Source organism: Selaginella moellendorffii, unplaced genomic scaffold (assembly GCF_000143415.4).
Source record: "Selaginella moellendorffii unplaced genomic scaffold, v1.0 SELMOscaffold_14, whole genome shotgun sequence".
Lineage (NCBI taxonomy): Eukaryota > Viridiplantae > Streptophyta > Lycopodiopsida > Selaginellales > Selaginellaceae > Selaginella > Selaginella moellendorffii.
In genome coordinates this window covers 2,569,909-2,586,542 of record NW_003314275.1, presented here as the reverse complement: position 1 = coordinate 2,586,542, position 16,634 = coordinate 2,569,909, and the positions used below count along the sequence as shown (strand labels likewise).

The 16,634-nt window shown below is 50.6% G+C and overlaps 6 protein-coding genes across 9 annotated transcripts; 2 read left to right on the top strand and 4 right to left on the bottom strand.

Annotated features, from left to right (window-relative positions):
• Positions 1-132: 132 nt before the first annotated feature.
• LOC9631949 (replication protein A 70 kDa DNA-binding subunit A) lies at positions 133-3,640 on the top strand. 3 transcript variants are annotated; one of them, XM_024675424.1, is made up of 4 exons: positions 133-185; positions 235-529; positions 590-3,274; positions 3,353-3,635. In XM_024675424.1, exons 2-3 carry the CDS (start codon positions 258-260, stop codon positions 3,177-3,179), a joined length of 2,862 nt encoding a protein of 953 aa, XP_024531192.1. In that variant the 5' UTR covers positions 133-185; positions 235-257; the 3' UTR covers positions 3,180-3,274; positions 3,353-3,635. The 3 variants fall into 3 exon arrangements, with proteins under 3 accessions (XP_024531192.1, XP_024531193.1, XP_024531194.1); XM_024675425.1 differs by lacking the exon at positions 133-185 and having other exon boundaries at positions 231-529; positions 590-934; positions 995-3,274; XM_024675426.1 differs by lacking the exon at positions 133-185 and having other exon boundaries at positions 454-529; positions 634-3,274; positions 3,353-3,640.
• A 2,255-nt stretch (positions 3,641-5,895) lies between these two features.
• On the top strand, positions 5,896-7,308 carry LOC112346351 (pentatricopeptide repeat-containing protein At4g02750-like). Its single transcript, XM_024675101.1, has one exon. The coding sequence runs from the start codon at positions 5,896-5,898 to the stop codon at positions 7,306-7,308; it is 1,413 nt and encodes a 470-aa protein (XP_024530869.1).
• LOC112346386 lies at positions 7,305-7,879 on the bottom strand. The gene is made up of 3 exons (XM_024675262.1): positions 7,654-7,879; positions 7,412-7,604; positions 7,305-7,349 (listed from the first exon to the last, which is right to left on the bottom strand). Exons 1-2 carry the CDS (start codon positions 7,858-7,860, stop codon positions 7,416-7,418), a joined length of 396 nt encoding a protein of 131 aa, XP_024531030.1. The 5' UTR covers positions 7,861-7,879; the 3' UTR covers positions 7,305-7,349; positions 7,412-7,415.
• Positions 7,880-7,924: 45 nt separating this feature from the next.
• On the bottom strand, positions 7,925-10,394 carry LOC9631947 (UDP-glucuronate 4-epimerase 1). Its single transcript, XM_002970331.2, has 13 exons — positions 10,251-10,394; positions 9,853-10,122; positions 9,690-9,792; positions 9,457-9,626; positions 9,314-9,407; positions 9,176-9,262; positions 9,048-9,113; positions 8,941-9,000; positions 8,815-8,879; positions 8,692-8,770; positions 8,385-8,626; positions 8,256-8,330; positions 7,925-8,201 (listed from the first exon to the last, which is right to left on the bottom strand). The coding sequence occupies exons 2-13, from the start codon at positions 10,020-10,022 to the stop codon at positions 8,084-8,086; spliced, it is 1,329 nt and encodes a 442-aa protein (XP_002970377.2). The 5' UTR covers positions 10,023-10,122; positions 10,251-10,394; the 3' UTR covers positions 7,925-8,083.
• A 665-nt stretch (positions 10,395-11,059) lies between these two features.
• LOC112346424 (pentatricopeptide repeat-containing protein At1g56690, mitochondrial-like) lies at positions 11,060-14,192 on the bottom strand. The gene has a single exon (XM_024675405.1). It carries the CDS (start codon positions 14,168-14,170, stop codon positions 11,165-11,167), a length of 3,006 nt encoding a protein of 1,001 aa, XP_024531173.1. The 5' UTR covers positions 14,171-14,192; the 3' UTR covers positions 11,060-11,164.
• An 11-nt stretch (positions 14,193-14,203) lies between these two features.
• LOC9631946 (shikimate kinase) lies at positions 14,204-16,124 on the bottom strand. 2 transcript variants are annotated; one of them, XM_024675407.1, is made up of 11 exons: positions 16,056-16,124; positions 15,552-15,753; positions 15,442-15,482; positions 15,295-15,349; positions 15,171-15,243; positions 15,034-15,118; positions 14,890-14,972; positions 14,674-14,818; positions 14,529-14,607; positions 14,410-14,471; positions 14,204-14,346 (listed from the first exon to the last, which is right to left on the bottom strand). In XM_024675407.1, the coding sequence occupies exons 2-11, from the start codon at positions 15,745-15,747 to the stop codon at positions 14,308-14,310; spliced, it is 858 nt and encodes a 285-aa protein (XP_024531175.1). In that variant the 5' UTR covers positions 15,748-15,753; positions 16,056-16,124; the 3' UTR covers positions 14,204-14,307. The 2 variants fall into 2 exon arrangements, with proteins under 2 accessions (XP_024531175.1, XP_024531174.1); XM_024675406.1 differs by having other exon boundaries at positions 15,552-16,124.
• Positions 16,125-16,634: the final 510 nt, after the last annotated feature.

Below are 16,634 nucleotides of genomic sequence, written 5' to 3'. Positions count from 1 at the left end.
GTTGGAGCCGGCGCAGCATTCTTCTTGCGCCCCCAAAGCAGCCCCATTCTTTTGCCGCCCAATATAGGGTTCTTGCGTTTGAGCTTCTTTATTTTTTGGCGCGCTAATCTAGGGTTTGGATATTTTGGCACCGCCTCACGCGTGGCGATCGCGAAGGCGGCTCGATCGCCAGGCTGTTTGATCGGGTAAGCTCTGCCGCGATCGCGGCTTGGGTGTATTGTTTGCGTCGTCTAGGGTTTTGGCGATTCTTTCCTCTCATGGCGCAGCCGTCTCTCACCCCCAATGCGATTGTGGCGCTCCTGGGAGGGGACTTGGAGCTCCGGCCCATCGTCCAGGTACTGGACGTGAAGCAGATTGGGTCGAATCAGAACGTCCAAGAGCGCTATCGCTTGGTGCTGTCGGATGGGACCGCTGTGCAGCAGGCCATGCTCGCCACGCAGCTCAACGAGGTCGTCAAGAATGGAACCTTGATGAAGAGCAGCATCGTGAAGCTTCAAGAGTACATTTGCAACACCGTGAAAGATAGAAAGTAAGCTACTCTTTTTCTATCCTTGTCTTCTTGTGCGAGCTTCTTTTCCTTTTTTTACAGGATAGTGATTGTCCTCAACTTGGATGTTCTTGTTTCAAATGCAGAGATGAGCGATCAACCTCCTGGAGCGGTAGTTGATCCTCCTGGTCCTAGTGGGAACCAAACAGCGTCCGCTGTCAGCTCCTACGGTGGAAGACCAGCAGAGGTGAGCTCCTTCGGTGGAAGGCCAACGGAAGTGAGCTCTTTCGGGGGAAGACAGGCAGAGGCTACCTCTTTCGGTGGAAGGCCTACAGAGACAAACTCTCTAGGTGGAAGAGCAGCAGAGGGGAGCTCTATCGGTGGAAGAACACCAGAGCCGGGTTCTTTTGGAGGACAAGCAACTCCCGCTGTGAGTCCTTATGGAAGGCCAGCAGAGCCGGGTTCTTTTGGAGGACAAGCAACTCCCGCTGTGAGTCCTTATGGAAGGCCAGCAGAGGCTAGAAGAGAAACAGTTGCGTACGGTGGAAGACCGGCAGAGTCTATCGGGTCTTATGCTCCGAATCCTCCATATGGACCGCCGCCAACTTACACGAATAGAGGGCCTATTGCAAGGAACGAGGGGCCGCCTGGACTCGTTCCTATAGCAGCTTTGAACCCGTATCACGGCCGCTGGACGATCAAAGCGAGGATCACTTCTAAGAGCGACCTCCGTCGCTTCAACAACGCCCGAGGTGATGGCAGGGTGTTTAGCTTCGATCTTCTGGATGCCGAGGGTGGTGAGATCAGAGTTACTTGCTTCAACAACGTTGCGGACGAGTTTTACGAGCGTGCTCAGGTCGGTCGGTTGTATATGGTCTCCAAAGGATCCCTCCGAGCGGCACAGAAGCAGTTCAATCACTTGAAGAACGACTGGGAGATTATGTTCGAGAAGGACTCAGTGCTCGACCCGTGTCCTGAGGACTCGTCAGTTCCGCAGCAAGTGTTTGACTTCAAGCAGGTCAGTGAGATCGAGAATCTGCCGAACAATGCCATGGTTGACGCCATTGGAGTGGTGGTCGGGGTCAACCAAACAACGACTATAATGAGAAAAAACGGTACAGAGACACAACGGAGGACGCTGCAGCTTAGAGACAGGTCTGGCAAGAGCGTCGAGATCACAATGTGGGGCAACTTTTGTACTCAAGAAGGACAGCACCTCCAGGAGCTATGTGATTCAGGCCAAAGTCCCATACTGGCAATCAAAGCAGGTCGAGTAAGCGATTTCAGCGGAAAGAGCCTGGGGACTATTTCCTCGACGCGGTTCCAAATCAATCCCGATCATCCAGAAGCACGTTCCCTGCAGTTGTGGTTTGAACGCGAGGGTAGGCACGCACAGGCGCAGTCTATTTCCAGGGAAGGAGCGGGCGGTGGTGGTCGGACGGAGAACCGGAAGACTGTGTCGCAGATTAAAGACGAGGGACTTGGCAGATCGGAGAAGCCAGACTTCGTCACTATAAGAGCGACCATCCACTTTATAAAGACGGACAGCTTCTGCTACACAGCATGCCCGCTGCAAATTGGAGACAGGCAGTGCAGCAAAAAGGTGACGAACAATGGAGACGGAACTTGGCGGTGTGAGCGGTGTGACCGAACCGTCCCCGAGTGCGACTACAGATATATGCTCTCCATTCAAGTGATGGATCACACGGGCGCTACCTGGCTCACTGGCTTCCAGGAGGCCGCGGAAGAACTCTTGGGCGTGAAAGCCAAGGACCTCTTTATGTGGAAACAGGAGGACAACGGCCGGTTCCTTGACCACATTGCCAGCATCCAGTTCACCCAGCACCATTTCAAGGTCAGGATCAAGGAAGAAAGTTTCAACGACGAGCAGCGGGTCAAAGTAAATATCCAGCGAGCCGAGAAGTTGGATTTCGTCGCGGAGAGCAAGTACATGATTGACGCGATCGGGAAGCTCAGGAGAGGCGAGCCTATCAACAACACGGCGAGCTTCTCGGCGCAAACGATGAGCGGTATGTCTGGAGCGGACGCTGGGTACCGCGCTACCACTGGAGGCGGAGGATATGGCGGGAGTGCAAGTGGATACGCTGGTGGAGGTGGCTACGGCGGAAATGCTGGCGGTGGTGGAAGTAGCGGAGGAGGATACAGTGGCTACGTCGGCAACTCTGGCGGTGGTAGAAGTGGCTTTGGTGCCAACTCTGGTAGTGGCTATGGTGGCGGTGGCGGATTCAGTGCCAACACTGGCGGTGGTACCACCAGTGGTGGCTATGGTGGCGGATTCAGTGGCAACAGCGGCGGTGGTAACACAGGAGGTGGCGGATTCAGTGGAAACGCCGGTGGTTTCGGGGGCAACAACTCAGGTGGCTATACCGGCGGATACGGTGGGGGATATGGTAGCGGCGGCGGCGGTGGTGGTGGTGGATATGGTAGCGGTGGTGGTGGCGGTGGTGGATATGGTAGCGGTGGTGGTGGCGGTGGTGGATATGGTAGCGGTGGTGGTGGTGGATATGGCAGTGGTGGCGGTCGTGGCAATACAGGATCTTACGGCGGTGGTGGAGGCGGTGCCTCGGGAAATAGTTGTTTCAAGTGTGGCCAAGGCGGTCACTGGGCCAGAGATTGTCCAAACCAAGCCTCGGGATCTGGACGAGGGAATTATGGAGCCGCGGCCTACTAGCAGGAAACCAATTTTTCTATCAACGCGGACTTAGAAACAAATGGAATGCATCGTCTCGTCGTCCTAGCCTGTGTCTCGGCAAGCAACAAAGAGAGGTACTCGCACGCACACTTTGTCTCGAATCTTTGTTTCTTTGTTTTGATGCGTTTTCTCTCGTTTGCTTGTTTTGGCAGGATGGCTTTGAGAAGAAATAAATCTTTGCTCCGTATGAACGCATTGGTTTCCAATCCATCCACGGCAAGCAAGCACACAACTATTGGCTTTCTTTGTTCTTCCCATTTTTTGTCTCGAAAGAACTATGACTGGTTGGCTTAATAGCTTGTGCGCGCTCTTTAACGGCGAGTTTGTCCCGGCGTATATAAACTACGCTGCTTGGATTTTCTGGATTTGGTGTGCCGCCTTCCACATGATAGCATGTTCATCCAAGTTTGTCGCAGCGCTGGTCGCTCCAGTTTTTATGGCGTGAAATCTTTGAATCAATGCATCGCTTCCCGGTCAAACAAAACCACAGGGAGATTTCCCAAAAGGTTGGTGCAAAGAAAAGATTAGACTATCATTTGTTCCGTGGCGGCGTGGAATGGAACTGTTCTTAATTCGTAGCTATCTTTGTTTTAAAGATCAAGAGGAGAACACGAAGAAAACATCGTAAACGACCACTCGATGGAAACGTATGCTCGGTCTACCACCTCGGACACCGACTATCACCTCGGACACTCCACTTCGGACACCTCGGACAAGGAATACCGGGCGCGCGCGCGCTAATAGAGAAAACTCACTCCCTACTTCTCGGGAATGCTGTCCAGTGCCGGGCTCCACACGATGGATCTCCGCTGGACGCTCGACTCGCATGATCTCCGCTTGGAGGAGGAGGATCTTCTCTGGGGGATTGGAGCGCTGCGCCGGATGGAGCTCCTCCTGCTACTGCTGCCCTGCTGCTTGCTCTCGCTCAAGATCTTGTCCAGGTAGTGCTTGGAGATGATGAACTTGGTGGTGCCCTCGGCCTTGTTTCTCGTGGGGAGTAGCGGCTCGTCCAGATTCTTGGGCCCCTCGCGCTCCTCCTGGTCGTGTTCTTGGCCTTCCGGATCTGGCAAGGGGAGGAGGAGATAGATCTTGCCTGGCTGGAGCGTCGCCTTGGCCGGGATCATCTTGCTCTTGCGGCGCACGAGGATGGTGCTGGCGAGGCAGAGGAAATGGTGGGGGTGCTGGAGCATGACATCGCCGGCTTTGATCTTGGCGCCGCGGGGATCCAGCTTCATCACGTCGCCCTTGGCCTGGAGGATGATGATCCACCGGCTCGTGCCACCGCCACCGCCGCTCTCGTCGTCGCTGGAGTAGTCTATCGACGATATCCTGCAAGCATTCCCCATCGAGATTCTTGGGTTCCAGCCAAGATCGAGAGAGAATCGAGAAAGGAGCTCGAAATCTCCTCGAAATCTCTGGAGTCTTGCCAAGATCGAGAAGTATCTTGCTGTTCTTGGAATTCCTGGCCAAGAACCTAGCCTGTTCTTGGGATTTCCTGCAACGATTGACAAATTGCCTGTGAGAATCTGGCGCAACGCACAAGAACCGAGCGCGATTGAGAGCTACCGCCAGCTACCCCTGACAATCTCTCGCAGCGCTGATGGATCGATCGCGTGAGCGGGCAGAGATTGCAAGCCTGGAATGGAAATCGATGGAACAAGAATGGATGGATCGCGGCTAGAATAGAATTTGATGGATTAAACTAGTCGGATTCGTCGAGGGCGAGTGGATCACATGCGAGGAGCGCCTCTCAAGGGCAAGCATTTAATGCGCGATGTGATTTTTCTTCCTTTCTTTCCCGGTAGCGATGGTTTCGCGTGGCCGATTTATATCCGCCACAACGCTCGCACGGACGCCGCACGGAAGCATATTCTCTACCTGTTGACCACGTGGCGCGCATGTGAACGTGTGAAATTGTAAGCCGCCGGTTTCCTCGCTAGAGGTGACGGTTTTGACTAATTCGTAAAATCCGGGGCAGCAAGACGAAGTTGTGCGTCCGTGCCCGTATGATTTGCTCCACTGCTTCCATAACAACGTTTTCTAAAGCGAACTACTAGCTCAGAAATATATTGGGATGAAATTACACCCTGCCACATTGAAAGTTGGCCATGCAACAAAAGAGCCCACTTGGAATTGATGGCACTTGTCCTGTTGACACGTAGACTTTACCTCACCCATCTATTCATCGCCACGAGGCACAAACCAAATAACACACGTAAAAACGACATGGAAGTTCAACGTCTTGGGCGCCACCTTTTATCTTTTTTTCTCCATGCCCATCTTGTTGATAATATCTCCCGCATGGCGTAAGCATGAGGCAGCTCTGGATACAAATGAATGTCGCAAAGTGCCTTGAAGCTGGAAATCCAAGAGCGCTGTTGTAAAAGGAGACTCTTATCCTTCGCCGCTTGCAAGGGGCGTGGATTCCCCAAACTTCCAAACTAATTACGTTATCACAAAGAAAAACCTCGCTTTGTCACGCCAAAACCTTTGAGTGATTTGTGTTCTTTACGACTTTTCTCCACTTGTTGGGCACTGCAAGACCCTTAAAAAACATTACTCCCACGAATAAATCTCCACTAGATACTTGATTATTTTTTCACTAGGTAGTTCTTCTCTTTTGAATTCTTATCTTGAAGAATCACAATTGTAGATGACAAGAATGTCAAGAAAGCATCTGAGGATAGCACATTGAATGTGCTCGAGTGAGCAAGCGAGGATTTTCCTCGCGGATCATCTCCAAAATTGCGTTGCAATAGCAGACATTTCCAAAATTCACAAGCAAATCACCAGTAGCTCACTCACGCAGGACAGGTTTTTGGCTAATTTACTTGTGGATGCGTACGGAAGGTGCGGGAGCCTGGAGCTGGCAAGACAAGTCTTTGATCAAATCAGCCAACCCAACGTTTTCTCTTGGGGTATCCTTCTCTCGGCATATGCCAGGAATGGGCATCTAGAGAGAGCTTACTCGCTTCTCAAGTTCGCACCAGAGCATAGCATTGTCTTGTGGAACATCATACTCACTTCGTTTCTCGAAAGAGCTGGGATTTGCAAAGGAGCAAAAATCTTCCAAGAGGAGATGCCAGTCCTTGACATGGTTTCCTGGAACGCATTTCTTGCAGCTCATGCCGAATCTGGGCATATCAGACTCGCCGAAGAGATCTTCGTTTGCATGCCAGAGCACGATGTGGTCTCGTGGAACACAGTGATCGCGATGTACGGACGTCTTGGAAATCTCCAAAACTGTGATGAAATTTTTGAGAAGATGCCGGAGACCAGCTTGATATCTTGGAACGCTCTTCTCCACTGCTATGCCGAGCTTGGGCATCTTGCCAGATCCAAGCAAATCTTTGACAGCTTCCCGGAGTATAACGTTGCGTCGTGGACGACAATGCTGCAAGCCTATGCTTTGAGCGGGCATCTTGAGGAAGCCAAGAGCTTGTTCGATCAAATGCCCGAGCTGACGCTCCAGTCATGGACGTCGATGCTTCACGCCTATGCCCGGAATGGGTTCCTCGAGGAAGCGCTGGAAACGTTTCGAGCCATGCCGGAGCGGGATGTCGTCGCCTGGACGGGCCTTCTGCATGCGTTCGTCACTTCCGGAAGCTTGAGCTTGACGAAACTCTTTTTCGACCGAATGCCCGAGCGGAGCACGGTCTCTTGGAGCTGCTTGATCGAATCTAGCGTCCTGGCCGGGGCCTGGAGGCAGGGACTCGAGAGCTTCCAGGAGCTGAATTGCAGTGGGCTTGACAGCAACGATGTGTGTTTCCTGGCGGCTCTTATCGCTTGCGGCTATGGCGGTCTCGTCCACCGGGGCTGGCAGCTCTTTGCGTCGCTGAGTGGTGACTTTGGATTGAGTGCTCGGCCGGAGCACTACTCCGCGATGGTGGGCTTGCTTGCGAGAGCTGGAGAGCTGGACCGGGCGGAGGAGCTGAGCGTCACCATGCCGTTCGAGGCTCACGGACCCGTGTGGAGGGCACTTCTGGGAGCTAGCTCCGTGCACCAAGTTGGACGCTATGGTGGCGTCGCTGGGAAGCAAATGCTGGAGCTTGACCCGGGAAATGCAGAAGCGTTCGTGCTTCTATCCAGAGTGTGCACGAGCTCTTGAACAAAACATATGAATTTTTTTGGTGACTTTCTTTTACAAATCTACAAAAAAAAAACATCGATTGCTCAGTCTGAGAAGAACAAACGAACTTTGCAAAACAGACCTTATCATGGCTTCTTTCTAGAGCTCGCATTCCACAAAGCAGCCACGCTCACCACAACAGGAGTGAATATCATTGCCAGAGCCTGGAGAATGCTGGGTCTTGCAATATCTGGAACGATCAAGCTCCCATACTTGATGAGAATAGCACCACCTACACATCCAGCGATCAATTTCGCAATGTACCTCGCGTCCTCCTGAGACACAAGCCATGAGAACGCATACGAAGCCTGAATGACAGAATACCGGCGGTAGTAGAGCCCGAGATTGATTGTTTTTTGAAGCTTCTTCCTGTGGAGATGGCGAAGAAGGCGCACAAGAGACCACTACATCTCTCTGCTTGTGAATAGCAGCAGCCCAATCTCGTCCTCCAAAACGGCAAGGCCCTGCACCCCTTGAGCGTGAATGAAGAAATGGAACGAACCTATGGAGCACTGGCACAGCCATCGCCATAGCTTCACATAAAGCCAATCTTTACGCCGATAATATCCTACACTGGAAGAAAAGCAAACTTGAATGAATAAAAAGAATTGTTACATTACACTCTGAGGAAACCTTCCGCCAGAAAAAAAAAAGTATAGAGGTGGTGCTAGGATACATATAAGCACCTGGAAGTTTCAATATCTATACACTATTAGTACTATGGTATAACTCACAGTATGGTTTAGAAACTGCCTCAGTAAGGCTTGTATCCGCTCATACTGGCCTCGTGCGCGCTTCCCGACTTGTAATAATTTTGGTACCATTTCACAAAGTGCTTGAGACCAAGCTCCAGATTGGTCGTGGGTGTGTAGCTGAGATAAAAAATAAACGCGAGTGTGAGTCAAACAGAGGGAAAGCATTCTCACCCCAGCTCCAGGCGTGCTTTGGTCACGTTAGCATGTGTATACATCACGTCTCCGGTGTTTGGCATCGGTTGAATGCTGCAATCAAAGAGTTAGAGAAGGAATAAAAGTCTTCAACACCAAGGCGCTTACTGTCTGATTGCCTTTTTGTTGAGGTGTTTCTCCAAAATGCTCACGAGTGTGCCGACTTTCACAGGATGCGTATTCCCCAGGTTGAAAACTCTGTGCTGTGCGGCAGTGTTTTTCCTGCCTCCGCTGCCGGTGCTTGGAGTCGCCGTGTCCAGAGAGGCCACACAGCCTTTCACAACGTCGTCGATGAAAGTGAAGTCGCGGGCCAACTCCTCCCCATGTGGACCTTGAAATATTCTAATCGGCTACACACGTTATAACATAAGCGGTTTAGATCGCGTGATTCACAGTGACGGACAACGGCACCTACATGTCCCTCCACGATGTTCCTCGTGAACGAGAAATACGCCATATCGGGACGGCCCCATGGGCCATAGACCGTGAAGAACCTGTCGAAAAAATTATATATGAAGTCAATGAACGTGAGCTTCACCTCAACGCAGTGATAGATAAGCCATATATGTGATTGTACGTGTGTGCAAGCGCCTCGTCCGCCTTCTGCGAGACAGAACGTCTGGACATTAGCAAAAGAAGAAAAGACGACTGAAAAACCTGTTACCTTCGTCGCTGCGTAGAGGCTTGCAGGTCGGTCGGTGGTATCCCCTTCTGAAAATGGAACCTGCACCGGACTTTGTCAGGAAATGGCTTGAGATGCGACAGTCGTACTTTGTCATTGAGACCATACACACTACTCGAAGAAGCAAAAACTATTGCTGGTTGCGGATTACTATTCTGCAAGAAAAGTCAAGACAGATAATTAGAACAAAACCTCGTTGCATTTTAAAGCTCTCCACCTTGCATTGTTCTAACAATGTGACAAAACCGTTGACATTGCTGTGCACATACGCCAAAGGATTGTGGGTAGCATACCGAACCCCGGCCTGCACTCCACCGAATTTAGTTCACTGCAAAGAAGTTCGAGCCGAACGTACCTGAGCAGCTAGATGCAAGACATGTGTAAACTTCACAAGAGCGAACAATCTCTCCAGCAATGCCGAATCATTTATATCCCCATCTACGACAAAACTGTCCGGCAAAATCAGCGAGCAATAGCCACGATGAGCATGTTACTTACACTCCGTCTTTGAGCAAATTCTTCGCGCGGGCCCGTTTCAGCGCCACTGGATAGTAGCTGTTAAAGTTATCCAGCCCTACAACTCCATCTCCACGCTCTCGCAAAGCCAGCGAGACATGTGAGCCCACAAATCCTGCTGCCCCCGTGACTAGCACAACCATCTCCCCTCTCTGTGTGTCACACTCATTGTTAGCACACGAAGAAGCATCCCAAGCTAAGAAACTGGACAGCACCTTTTTCATTGCGGACTTCTGGACCTTGTCCGACCAAGCGGGATTTGTGTAATCCGTCCGCTTGTTATGAGAAGGAAACGATCCAGTCCAGAAGTAAGCAGCCCTGCATTGAAAAGAAAAGAAAAAGAGTGTAGAGAAGATTTTCCCGAAGAAGAGAACTTACGTCACAAGAAGGAAAACGAACAGGCAGAAGGCCTTGAGAAGGCTCATATGCCGCAATGTAGACCGATTGAAGATATAGTAAGTGTGAGCTCGGACTTTCTGGTTGTCATCGCCGTCTAGAAGCCTGATAAGCTCTGGTGGCAGCGCGCTAGAGCTCTTCGATACCGCCATCACTCTATCCTAGCGATCAATGCAAGCCTTTCCCCCTCGGCAGCTAGGAGCTCACAAGAATGAGATAATCCTCTTCTCGACCACGCAATGCAGCATCCTCCTGCAAGAATCCTCGTCAACACGGATCGAATGCCACAGACAAAAGCCGAGCTCCTGGATTGTCCAGCCAAGAATTCACCAGAGAATAGCCCCAAACTAGAATGCGAGGAGACACACGCACACACACACCTCGAATGCAGCGCCGATGGCCGACGCGACGATCCCTCTGTCGCGCGCGCGCGCTCCAAGAACCCTAACAATCGATCGATCGGGAATGGACACACAAAATATTTGCTACGACCTCCAGACCTATAAAACCAAGAGAGCGGTATAATTCGCTGGCAAAGAATGTTACTTCCTCCCTTCTTCCAACGGCTAAAGAGTCCCCACATAGCCACATTCCGTCCCAGAATCCATCGTACCCGTCGATTCCGCCACGGAATTCCACACCGGGGATTCTGGGGCGGAATTCTTTCCCACCGCCACCACATTCCTCCACGGGAATGATGAAGGGGTAAACAAATAAACAAAGGAAGAAAAGCGTTTCATTCATGGCGATGGTGGTGGACGGAGCTGGCTTGCATTGAATGATACAGTCTCACACTGTAGCAGTAATTCCCGGCAAGGAGATTGGGAGACTTACACTCTTTGGATCGATGGATGGACCTTTTTCTCTCTATCTCTGGCGGAGAATTTACTCTTTGGATGAATCGATCGACCAATTTCGCCTGGCATGGAGTTTTACTCGCTCTTTGTCTCCTAGATCAAGGAATACATCTGGTGAGCGCTCAAAGTCACGAAAGGCTGACACTATGACTCTACTGCGATCCGCTTTTGTTTTCATCCACAGTACGCGCTCTCTTCATGGCATGTTCTTGCAGGACGTGCGGACGATCCTGCAAAGAAAAAAATCGTTTTTTTTTTCCTGTTTTTCGTGGTTTTGATCATGCTGTTCTTGAGGGATTGTAAGCTAACAAGGACAAATATTCCGACACAAATTATCAGAAATCCTGTCTTTCATGAGCAGTAATCCACAGTTGCAAAGACCCGCTCTCAAACACTTCGAGATTCGAATGTAAAATTGCGAATTCTTTTAGTAATTCCTACCAAAAATCTTGGCACGAGCATGTCCCGTTGTCAAACTCGTGGAACCGGTTTGCATCACGGACAATGATCCTCCTTCCCGTGATCTTGGAGATAAACTTGGTAGCGGTGTGACAATCCAGGCACACTCGCAAGTTCTTGACAACTCGAACTGGCTCTTTGCAACGATCATCCAACGACATGAGCCCAAACGCAATGGCCAGCTTCTCGCTGTGGTGACTCAAAATCCCCTCTTTGTGTTCTTCGTCAACATCGTGAAGAACTTCCCGCGTGTCTGGAACATAACCAGCTTCTTTCATCGCGCAGTGAAGTTTCTCGAGCTCGCTGCGAATCTCCTCGATCCTGGGATGCTCGTTATCGCCCGCTATGAATCTGTGCACCCGGTTGTCCACCTCGATCAAACTTATCCCGGGAACCTTCTGCCACCCGGGATTTCTAAAGTTCTTCGCCTTCTTGTCCCTGATCTTCTTTCTCACGCTCGCTTCCTCGGCCTCCATGCCGGCAGCAGCGTAAATGTTGGCCAGCAGCACGAACGGAGTGATGCTATCTGGATCGAGCTCCGAGTATCTATCCACAGCTCTCTCGGCTCGCTTCACGTCTCGATAGATCTTGCAAGCTCCCAGCAGAGTCGCCCATGCCACAACGTTTGGAAGGAAAGGCATTTCGTAGATAAGCTCCTCGGCCTCTTCTAAGAGCCCGGATCTTCCAAGAACGTCGACCATGCAGCAGTAGTGCTCGCCAGCCGGCTTAAGTTTGTAGTCGCCGCGCATGACGAGGAAATACTTCAGCCCCTCGCCGAGGAGCCCGACTCGGCTACATGCCGTGAGGACGCTCACGAAGCAAATCTCGTCCATTTGCTCGCCTCCAAGACACATCTGCTTGAAGAGCTCGATGGCGGCCTTGCCTTGGCCCGAGTGAGCGTAAGCCGAGATTATAGCGTTCCAGGTGAAGGAGCTCAGCACGGTCATGCGATCAAACATGGATTTTGCTTGCTCCAGGCAGCCGTTCTGGGTGTAGGCAGCGATCATCGCGTTGCAAGCGATCAAGTCCTGCCTGGGAATCCCATCAAAAAGACATTTTGCTTTGCCGAGGCACAGGTTTTGGCCGTAAGCAGCAACCATGGTCGTGAGAGAGATGGTGTCGTGCTCCGGGAGGCGATGAAACACTTGCTCGGCCTCCTCGATATGACCACTTTGGCCGTAAGCCGCCACCATGCTCGACCAAGTTACCATGTCCTGCTCGGGCATGAGCTCAAAAACCTTCCTCGATTCGGCTACGAAGCCATTTTGCGCATATCCAGAGATCAATGCGTTCCAAGACACGATGTTGCGATCCACCATTTGCTCGAACAGCAGACGAGAATCAGCAACATGACCACCCTGCGAGTACGCACTGATCATCGCGTTCCAAGTCACAACATTTCGCTGTGGAACTCGATCGAAAACTCTCCTCGCAACACTCAAGTTGGAGCTTTGAGCATAGCCAGTGAGCATGGCCGTCCACGAGTAAATCCCCCGGTTTCTCATATCCTCAAACATTGCTTTAGCTTCGTCCAGGCAACCACACTGCGTGTAAGCCGTGATCATGTTTGTCCAAGAGATGGAATCCTTGTCGGGCATTTGATCGAAAGTGGCTTTTGCCTCGTCCAAGTGCTTGTTTTGAGCGTAGGCTTGAACCATGCTCGTCCACGAAACCACATTGTGCTCGCGCATTCTATCAAATGTCTCCTTGGCTTCTTTGAGATGACCTTCCTGAGAATAAGCAGCCAGCATGGAATTACAAGCGAGGATTCCATGCTCGGGCATCTTGTCGAACATTCTCTTCGATTCCGGGATATGCCCATTTGAGGCGTATGCCGTCACCATGGCTGTCCACGTAATTCGATTCCTGTACGACCTCTTCTCAAATATTTTCTTCATAGCATCAAAGTTACGTGCGTCTCCGTACGCGTGAAGAATTGTGCTTAGCGTGAGAGGGTTATCGCAATCCATTGAATCAAAAAGCCTTTTTACTCTCTCTAGATGCCCCGATTGGGCATATACTGACAACTGCGTGTTCTTGGACACCACGTCTTGCTCGGGCATCTTCTCGAGAATCTTTAGAGCATATTCCAAGCACCCGTTCTGCGCATACGCCGACATAACTGCATTCCACGAAGTTTGATTCCTCTCGGGCATTCTATCGAAAGTATATTTTGATTCCTCGAGATTCCCGTTCCTGGCAAAGAACTGGATCAGAGCCGTCCACGAAACGATGCTCCACGCGGGCATGAGATCAAACACGAGTTTTCCTTCCTTGTAATACTTGTTCTGTGCAAACCCAGACATGAGGCTGTTCCACGACACCACTTCCCTCCTCTCCATCACATCAAAAACCTCTTTTGATCGCCAGACTTCTCCTCCATGGGCGTAGGCCGCGATCATCGCATTGCAAGAAATGAGATCCTTTTGCGGCATTCGATCCAGCAGCTCGCTCGCCCGGGCAAGATCCCCGATCTGGGCATACGCCTGGACGACCGAGTTCCACGAGCAAGCATCGCGCGCCGGGATCCTTTCAAAGATTGCTCGCGATTCCTGGATGTGGCCGCACTGTGCGAACCCCGAGATAGTCGAGTTCCAGAGAAAAACGTTGCGCTGGGGCGAGGAATCAAACGATCTCTTCGCCTCGCGCATATGCCCATTGTGGGCATATGCCACGATCAAGACGCCCCAGGAAAAGACGTTGGGTTCTTGGATGCGATCGAAGGCGGAGCGCGCGTCCTCCACGCTGCCGCATCGCCCATACATCTGGATGAGGAAATTGGCGAGGTATCGGTCCCGCGAGAGCTCCGGCCGGGTGTGGAGGATGTGGGCGTGGATGCTCTTGCCCCGCGCCAGGCTCCCCGCCATGCCGCAAGCTCGGATCTGCGAGACGAGGAGCTGGACATCGCGATCGCGGGCGCGATCGCCGACCGCATCGCCGGAGACGAGAGTGCATAGATTGCGAATGCGGAGGAGCCATGGCATTACATTCTCAAAGGGGTAAAAGAGTTTTCTTAGTCTCACTTAATCTCAACCGCTGGATCTCTCACATCTAACGGCCATTATTGCAAAAATGCAACGGCCATTATTGGATATGCCAAGAATAATTTGATGGGTGCTCTTCAATGGCGATTAATGAGCCTTTGCGTTTCTTCTAACACCTGAATAGAGATCAATGTTATAGAAATCTTTCAAGAACAAGGAATTTGTGGGGATTAACTTGCCTTGAGAGCAATCATCGATGGGGGCAGCTCGTTCAAGTCTCTACCTAGCTCACTCGCAATTTCTGGACCCAAACAATCGTTTTGTAAGAATGAAACAAAAAAACAAGCTATGAACATACTTGCCACGCTGATCTTAAGATCAGCCCTCTCGTAGGCCTTGTTCCTCTCTTCGTACACCTTTGATAGACGAGCCAAAGCCTGAAAATATTTTTTTATAATTTTTTTGCAATGAAACAATGACAAACAATCGAGCACGAGAAAAACCTGTTCGTGAGCGTTGCCTGGCGAATTGTCCGGCCCTGATGCTACTAAAAGTGGCCGCTTTTCCAATCCAGCGGCCACCACGCGTTGTGCCAGAGCTTCCACGGGAACGTCCAAATAAATGGTGATCCCTTGCTTCAAATACCTCCTGTAAAAATCATCCCATGGTCAAAAAAAAAAAAGTCAAAAAAAAAAAACCTTAGATGTAACTCATGTTACCAGTTCTCGTCTCTTACAACCGCGCCACCGCCCGTGGCCACCACAACGTTGGAGGTCTCGGACAATTGATTAAGCGCTTCACTCTATACCATAGAGAAGAAGAGGCTTCAATGTTTTGCCACTTGACATTCGAACTATACAAACCTCCGCTGCTCGGAATTTCTCCTCGCTGGAATCGCTGAAGATCTTTGCGACTGTAGCGCCGACGGCCTTCTCGACAAGCTTGTCACTGTACCAAAAAAACAACGTGACACTTTTCCTTTATTTATTTTGTTTTCAACCTGTCTTGAAACTCATAGCTGAGCGCCTCTGAGATATCCTTGGCGACGGTACTTTTGCCGCAGCCCATCATCCCTGCAAGTGGAAAAAAGAGAAAAAGATAAAATGCCGAACTGGTCAACTCACCAACTAGAAACAGGCACGTCCCGCTTAGATCCCCGGCGACTTCTCTGCCTTTGATCTGCGAGAGAACACAGGAAAAACGTGGTCGTGGAGTTTCGTTAATCCTGATAAATCGAAAGCTTTGCGCCGACAATCGATCAAGATGCTTACAGCGAGAGCAGAATCGTTGTGAACCTTGCGAATCACTGGAGCTGCAACATCCAAATTGAACGAAAACCATTTAGAAACAAATCCAGACGGAGATGGCATTTCTCACGGACATTGGAACAAGGTGGTCTGGATCCGTGAGAAGAAGAAGTAGCCTCCTAAGGGGCGGTGGTGGCGGTAGTGAATGAAGATCCCAGCAATGTACTCTCGCATCCAAGCTTCTACCTCCTCTCTTCCGCCAAGATCCTCCGACAAAGTTTGAATCAGAGGAGCGCTCTTTATATTTCGATCGAGATCTAAGAATCCCATATGCTTCTGTAACAGATGATGAAAGCCATCAAGCTGGAGCAGCTGCATGGTAGAATGTGGACTAGTAGAAGTTTGAAGAGATCTAGAACTAGATACTTGCAAAAAGAGCTGAGCAAGGCAAGACAAGGCAAAAGCTTCGAGGGTGTGGGTTTTTTATGCGCCTAAGACTAACTGTACAAGGGTAATGCATGAAACATGCGGAGGGAAGAAATCTCCAAGAATCCTCCAATTTCATTAGATCTTGCTGTTCATACTTTACTGTCAATATGATGCAAGTGGTACAACATGCGCATCTACATAGTGATCACCTCATTGGGGCAACCCTTAATCGGCTAAGCTGCTGGGCAGCTCACATTCTTCTTGGTGTACCTCATCAATCCAAGAACCGAACCTTTAGGGAGTAGATATTTTTCTTTTTGTTTATAATTCTTTAGAGACCTTTAATCAACGGCCTGTATTATAACACGTGCCAGTTTCCAGGGCGATCCGGAAGCTGCTCGAACGAGACCAATGGTTTTGGCAACTGCAGACTTGGAAAGTGACCTTGCCACAGCGATATTGGAACTTACGGTATGTAAGCAAATCCTTCGCTTTTCTTGTCTCCCGCATTTTCAGGCGCATTTTCAGGCGCATTTTCAGGCGTAGCTTGTGGCTATGGTGAACTTCCCACCTTGCCTTGCCCATCCTATTCAAAAGGCAGAGGCTGTGGTGCATGCTACAAGGTATGTGACTTTGACATTTTTCTCTTCTCCGTTTGTGGCGAACCAATGCACCAAAAGATGCTGGTGCTGACCGCTAAGAAAAAATTCGTGATTTGGAGCAGGCTCGTAAAGAAAATCTGAGAACGAAAAACTATACTTTTCCGCTTACAGGTTCTATCACTCCTC

Excerpts from the sequence above, each read along its gene's own strand:
- LOC112346424 (XM_024675405.1), bottom strand. The coding sequence starts at position 14,170 with ATGCCATGGCTCCTCCGCATTCGCAATCTATGCACTCTCGTCTCCGGC.
- LOC112346386 (XM_024675262.1), bottom strand. The coding sequence starts at position 7,860 with ATGGCGATGGCTGTGCCAGTGCTCCATAGGTTCGTTCCATTTCTTCAT. Across the intron at positions 7,605-7,653 it reads CTCGGGCTCTACTACCGCCG|GAGGACGCGAGGTACATTGC; the intron begins GTATTCTGTCAT and ends CTTGTGTCTCAG.
- LOC9631947 (XM_002970331.2), bottom strand. The coding sequence starts at position 10,022 with ATGGCGGTATCGAAGAGCTCTAGCGCGCTGCCACCAGAGCTTATCAGG. Across the intron at positions 9,408-9,456 it reads AATTTGCTCAAAGACGGAGT|TTTTGTCGTAGATGGGGATA; the intron begins GTAAGTAACATG and ends TTTGCCGGACAG. Across the intron at positions 8,880-8,940 it reads GCCTCTACGCAGCGACGAAG|AAGGCGGACGAGGCGCTTGC; the intron begins GTAACAGGTTTT and ends TCTGTCTCGCAG.
- LOC9631946 (XM_024675406.1), bottom strand. The coding sequence starts at position 15,795 with ATGCAGCTGCTCCAGCTTGATGGCTTTCATCATCTGTTACAGAAGCAT. Across the intron at positions 14,819-14,889 it reads GTTGTAAGAGACGAGAACTG|GAGGTATTTGAAGCAAGGGA; the intron begins GTAACATGAGTT and ends TGATTTTTACAG. Across the intron at positions 14,608-14,673 it reads CAGGCAACGCTCACGAACAG|GCTTTGGCTCGTCTATCAAA; the intron begins GTTTTTCTCGTG and ends AAATATTTTCAG.
- LOC112346351 (XM_024675101.1), top strand. The coding sequence starts at position 5,896 with ATGTGCTCGAGTGAGCAAGCGAGGATTTTCCTCGCGGATCATCTCCAA.
- LOC9631949 (XM_024675424.1), top strand. The coding sequence starts at position 258 with ATGGCGCAGCCGTCTCTCACCCCCAATGCGATTGTGGCGCTCCTGGGA. Across the intron at positions 530-589 it reads AACACCGTGAAAGATAGAAA|GATAGTGATTGTCCTCAACT; the intron begins GTAAGCTACTCT and ends CTTTTTTTACAG.